Here is a 6,053-nt window from a genome sequence, read left to right as displayed (position 1 = left end):
TTCAGTGGAGATCTGTATTTGCACAGTACAAAAGAAGATAACACCTGTTTATACAAAGATTTTATTTTATACACATTTACCTACAAAATATACAGCAGTTAAAAATAATGGATGGGCAGAAGACTTACTGGAAAAAAAATCCAGAAGACAATTCTTAAAGTTTCAACTGACAAAGTTACATCAATAGGCTGCCTTTAAAAGCCAGTCTACCCTGTAGTAGGGGTTACTGAAGTTGCAAGAGCTTTGCAGTTAGAGTCAATTTAAAGAGTTCAAAACATTTAAAAAGGCACCTTGAACAACTTAAACTCTTAAAACTTGACAGTTTTAGCTATTCAAAAGTTACACTTTATGCATATATCATCCACACCTGGTTGTTAACACTCTGAATAACAAATTTTGTTATTTTATTGTGGCACTCTTTAGACTTTCTTCACCAAATCTGATGTTATACATTTGCAATACCAGTTTCATATTCTGACTATCAGAGCATAAAAATCCACTCAAAATGGTCAGGTGGATTTAGATACAGTACAACCTTACAATTGGGAAGATACAAGCATATTTAAGACAATTAAAAAAAAATTAAAATCTTAAAATAAGTGTTTTGAACCAGATCAAACAAGGAACTACGTATGACCACAAGGAAAGTGGCTGGTGCACTATATACACAACTTGACAAATGTAATCCTTGATATATTTGTGAAGTTCTTTAACAGTAAGACCAGTTTTCTCCGGCACAAACAGTCTTCCTGCGAGCCTTTAAACCAGTTCCAAAAGTGTGACCAGGAGACAAGGACGGCTGTAATGAGGAAGTGTGCTAATAAAACATCAGGAGAATGGCAAACGTTCCTTTCAATACTCCTCATAAGAACAAGAAAATCCATACACCAGCTATTTCTTTTTTTCCTCAACATTGGCATCCATCTGCTATTTACAATAGCTTAGAAAGACACGTAACACAAATGAGGTTTCATTTTCAAGTTCAACTTCATTGCCGATTAACATACTTCACCTGTATGTTCTGTTCTAGCTGAAGTAAAAAAGTGACACTAATACTGAAAAAGAGGTAATCAGAAGTAGCAAAAGCACTGATAATGTGATAACAAAGAATTTGGATAAATATTCAAGAAAGTAATATTGCACACTTTCACTGTCAACTGTGTTAAGACTTTTACTCCCAGGCAGTGACAACCAGTCCCATTTGATTTTTTTGCTGTCATACTACCTTAAAAAAGGTCATTTTTGGTTTCCATGGCAGTGGAAAAAAAATGAAGGAAGACAGCCCTTATTGAACATGAGGCCTAGGTTTCAAAATTAATTTTCCAGTCTGCAAGACAGAAAACAAAATAAATAAAGTTTAAACCCTGAAAGTTGAACCAAACAATTAAGCTTTAAGTTCAATGTTACAAGGAGAGTTTAAAACAACACACAAAATGATACTAAGTATTCCACATTCCAGTTTTACAGACACACAGAATTTGCTGAGGTATATACAAATGCTGTTCAGAAAAACAGACTGTGTGTCTTTTTGAATTATTTAACAAAGAAGGTTTAGGCAATGAAGCAGCAACACTTACATCATCACAGGACATATTATATTCTGCCAAAACAGTTCGGCATCGGGCTGCTATACTGCGTGGATTGTGTCAAGGAAAGCAACCAACACTTGTACACACAGTAAGCAAAAACTACCAAAGCAGTATTGGCACAGGCTTCAACAACTGCAGGAATTACACTTTTAACGTGACAAACATTATCAAAGGATACATTGATGGTGCCACCACTCTTTTATGTATTCCAGCAAAGAACAAGCCTATTAGGGTAATACAGCTAATTGTGAAAAATGGGTGATTCCAAAGTGACGTGAAAAATGATACCTAGGAAAGAAATCAGGTTAGTTCAACTGCATACTTTCTAAAACACACACAAAGTCACTGCCTAGATCCCTTAACTAAAAATAAAATACTGCTCCCAGCCATTTCCAAGTACTTGTGAACAATTCTTTAGATAAGCATTCAGGGTACAGTGTTTTGGCAGGCATTGTCCCAGGACACATTCCACAATGTCTCCAGACAGCTTGATAGCTTTACTAAAAATCACCTCCCAGTTTCATGTGAGAATGTGTTCAGCCTTTCAGTTTTCAATACACCTGACTGCAGCACCAAGCTATGGAACACAGCACATTTGGCATTAGGCTGACCTTACCTTTTGTGTCTCTGGGTCTATTAACCAGTTCCAAGCCCCAGTTGCTGTGCAGACTGACACCACTATCAAAATCACTGATGAAGAAAAGAATGAGAGTCATAAACAGTATACCTCACTCAAATTTAAATGCATTTATTTTTCAGCAGCAACTCTTAAACACTTATTTCTTTTCTCACTTCTAAGAGAGGAAAAGCTCTTAATTGGAAAGCAGAAATGAAAATATGCAAAAACACTTCTCATATGTGAAACCCTAAGGATTCTGTACCAAGTTCTTGGACAGAACAAGTACATCTAAAAATCTAAATTCTGTCAAGTAAAAACATCCTGGTCCTTTGAAAGAACCAAAGTTATTTTTTCAAAAGGAAGTTGAAAAAATTTAATCAAAAGCATAGAGCTTCTCCTCTACATCACATAAACACTTTCTTTTCAGGATAACAGGAAGAAAAGTTAACATTGGTCACACATCCCATTATAATTAAAACAGAAAGTCCTCCTTTTATGTGAATTATGAAACAAGCAATTTTGGAAAAAACATGAGCCACTGAGTACAATATTAGTCATGCAGACCTCATTTAAATATGCTTAAAAGTTTGCGGTATTTTTTTTAATTATAACTGACAGAAAATAGCAATTTTGGAAGCCAAATGCATTCCTAAAGTAGGTGTGCACAAACTCAGCAGAACTGCATATAAATATCTGTTTGCTCTGAAACAAAGGGGTTTGAGGTGGTGCTGGTGTTTGCTTTTGCTTTCTGAGTAGTCATTCCTTCAGTTCCTTCATTCAAAACTGACCTCTCAGGAGAAAAGATACTGTTTTATGTGTTCGAAAAAAAGTCTGTTCTTTCAGTAGGAAAACTTCAGCAGAGTCTCAAAAACAAAACAAAACAAAAAAAACCCAAACAAACAAACAAACAAAAAAAACCAAAAAAAAAAACCCCACCAAAGTTGTGTGTTTCTACCACAGACCACTGACCCCAAAGCTGGCAGCATATCTGTGGAATTTTTTGCCTTCCCCCCTCCTTTAAACCTTCCTGTCATAACAAAGCTGCCTTTATGGCAAACTAGTGTAACTTTTTCACTTTCAATTTTATAGGGACTATCTCACCTAATCATACTTTGTTTAAGTAACTACAGCAACAGCCTGGGAAGCCTGAGTCTTGAAGAAAAAAACTTCACTAACATAATAAAAACCAAATAAAACAGAAACAAACACAGCTTATTGTTTCAGATATTTCCAGAATAATTCAGTCTTGAGCCAACTCAATCTTAACCTCATTTTCCTAATTCTGGCTAAAATATTAGTTTATTATCCTGTATGAACTTACTGCAGAGTGTTTGAATGTATGCCACAAATTTTAAAGCAAGTATAAATAAAAATTTTTCTTTGGGATAAACAATGGTAAATCTAACAAGCTTGAAAGACAGACTCCTATTTATTCCTTGGAACACCAAACTTACTTCTCCAACGTCCTGTAGCTGGTTGCAAACATGCAATGTATTCAGTAAGTCTTCTTTCAAAAGCTTTGAGATCTGGGAAAGATGTATATCAAGCATAATTAGAGCTTCATCTATTTAGTCATGTTTTGAAGTAGAAGATAAAAAGAATTCCCCCATGCACACCCAGCTCTTAAACAGGCAGAGAAAACCAATGCAATGATACTTCATATGCAGTAGAAGTCCAGTCACAGTAGCTTTACTCAGCTTCAGTTAAAAAGTACAGTGGTGGAGTTAATCTAAAAGCAAAAAAACTTCCCACTTAGAAAAATCAATACAGTTGAGAAATCACACTATTTCAGACATCTTTAGAAATAGTGACTTAGATTTATAGTAACTTAAATTGCCTCTCAAAACAAGACAAAAGAATGTATCACATTTTGAAGTAGTAAGTATATCAGGAAACCATTAAGTTCTACTATCAATATAATGGCAATTTAAAAAGTTGGCCATCTGCCACTGTTCAAGGGGTTACTGTAGCAGTGTGGCTTTGATGATTTTGTTTTATAGAAACTTTGAATGTCATTTTATATATATATATACACACACATATGCAAAAAATCCCACAGCAACCACTGCTCCAATGATCTTATTCCAATCAATAATCCTTAAAAATAGATCTTCCTTCTCACTGCCATTGTTCTCCCATGGTCTTTCCACTGCAATTGCTGTTAAATCCATTTCAAGTTGATACTCCTAATTGTCTCCAAGGAGCTGTTTCACTTTAAGTCCAAGTTAGATTTACACTTCCTTTCAACAAGGTCAATATTTGATAACATTCCAGTTAAAGCTAGAATTCTACCTGAGTAAAAGTTTTAATTAGGAACAACTTATCTTTCAGCTAAAGTATCTGTCAGCATCTATGAGGAACTTCAACTTCCAACTACTGCTATACTAGTTATCTCAATAAAGCAATAAAGAATAAGCTTGGAAGAAATAAATCTATTATGACTACTGTGAAAGTAGTTTTCTACACTGTAAATTTATTCCTAAATGGTTTGCAGGTGAATTTACGAGGGAAGATTACAGTACCTTGACTTCAGCCACAGAACAACTAACTAGTCTTAATTACTGCCAAGAAGACGGAAGTTAATGGCCTGTCCTCCACATCCCTTCTGGGGAAGTTAAACCACCGCCGGCAATTACAGCTAATTAACTGTTCCCTGACTAGCACAAACCCCTCCAACTAGTCACTGAAGCGAGAGGGGGAACACGAGACACCACACGAAAACCTGCAGTTTGAGAAACGGCACCCTGAAGGCATAAAAACAGGCTATTGACAACAAAGCTCTCAAGAAAACACTCACATAATGCAGCCATCACTGAAAGAAAATATGAAAAAAACTTTGTCAGAAAAAAGAAAATGGAAGTTTAAACTTATTTTCAACTATGCACGTTCTAAGAACCTTCTCTAAGTTGATCCCTTTGGCAGCTGTGACTAGCAGGGCACACTTTGGGAACCCTCAGATTGCACAAGCATAGCAACAAAACCCTGACAACGCCGGACTATCGGTTTCTGCGGACATTGCCTACTTCTGGTGCCAGCTACAAAACACCTGCTAATTCCGAAACACTGGGCCATTTTAAAAATCCCTACCAGTCTTTGGACACTGAAAAGTCCTTTCAGGGTTTTGACATTCTGTAAGCTGTAACTTCAAAAGATTTTGTAACCCAAACCATCAAGTGTCCCCAGACAAGAAGGGACTACTTGAGGTCGCGTTCTCCAAAGGCGAAAGGAGCCCCGGCTCAGTGTAGCGCCTAGCGGGGCTCAAGAGCTGTAAGAAACGCGTCTCCCACAAAAAGCCGGGAGCGGGCAAGGAGATCCCACAGCCCAAGAGGATTTTCCTCAGCTGCAGCCAAGCAGCGGCACCGAAAGGGAACCGCGGGCACTCCCTCCTCCCGGGGCAGGCAGCAGCCCTCAGCACAGGCCCTCCCGCGGGCGCTGCTCTCCGAGGAGCAGCACAGCCCGCCCCGAGCGGGGGACGCCGAGAAGGCCCCGGAACCCCGCCCTAGCTCGCCTGTCTGGGCCGAGGAAGAGCGCCGGGAGCGCGGTGCAGAGGGAGCCGAGGCCTCCCGCGGCCGCTTCGTCCCGCTCCGCAGGGACGGGGCAGCGCGCTTGGGCAGCCCGGGCGCAGAGCCGGCAGCTCCCGGTGCGCCGAAGAAGCAGCTCCGGGCTCGCTCCGAGCGGCCGCACTCACCCTCAGCCTGGTCCAGGGAGTTCATGGCGGGCGGGCGGGCGGAGCGGCGCGCACCGGGCGGAGCACCGAGCACGGGCCGTTCCCCGCGGCCCCGCGCACCGCCCCGCCGGCCCGGCCCCGCAACAACGCCCCGCGCTACTCGTCCGCCGCGCCGCCC

General features: G+C 40.0%; 1 protein-coding gene across 2 annotated transcripts; it reads right to left on the bottom strand.

Annotated features, from left to right (window-relative positions):
- Positions 1 to 47: 47 nt before the first annotated feature.
- Positions 48 to 6,051, bottom strand: CNEP1R1 (CTD nuclear envelope phosphatase 1 regulatory subunit 1). Of its 2 annotated transcripts, XR_008534946.2 has the most exons (7): positions 5,897 to 6,051; positions 3,663 to 3,734; positions 2,206 to 2,279; positions 1,768 to 1,877; positions 1,578 to 1,632; positions 1,226 to 1,327; positions 48 to 799 (listed from the first exon to the last, which is right to left on the bottom strand). XR_008534946.2 is itself a non-coding variant. In XM_054640506.2 (6 exons), the coding sequence occupies exons 1-6, from the start codon at positions 5,919 to 5,921 to the stop codon at positions 1,286 to 1,288; spliced, it is 378 nt and encodes a 125-aa protein (XP_054496481.1). In that variant the 5' UTR covers positions 5,922 to 6,051; the 3' UTR covers positions 48 to 1,285. The 2 variants fall into 2 exon arrangements, 1 of the variants encoding a protein (XP_054496481.1); XM_054640506.2 differs by having other exon boundaries at positions 48 to 1,327.
- Positions 6,052 to 6,053: the final 2 nt, after the last annotated feature.

The sequence above is a fragment of the Agelaius phoeniceus genome, chromosome 12, assembly GCF_051311805.1.
Source record: "Agelaius phoeniceus isolate bAgePho1 chromosome 12, bAgePho1.hap1, whole genome shotgun sequence".
In the NCBI taxonomy this organism is placed as follows: domain Eukaryota; kingdom Metazoa; phylum Chordata; class Aves; order Passeriformes; family Icteridae; genus Agelaius; species Agelaius phoeniceus.
This window is presented reverse-complemented; position numbering and strand designations above follow the sequence as displayed.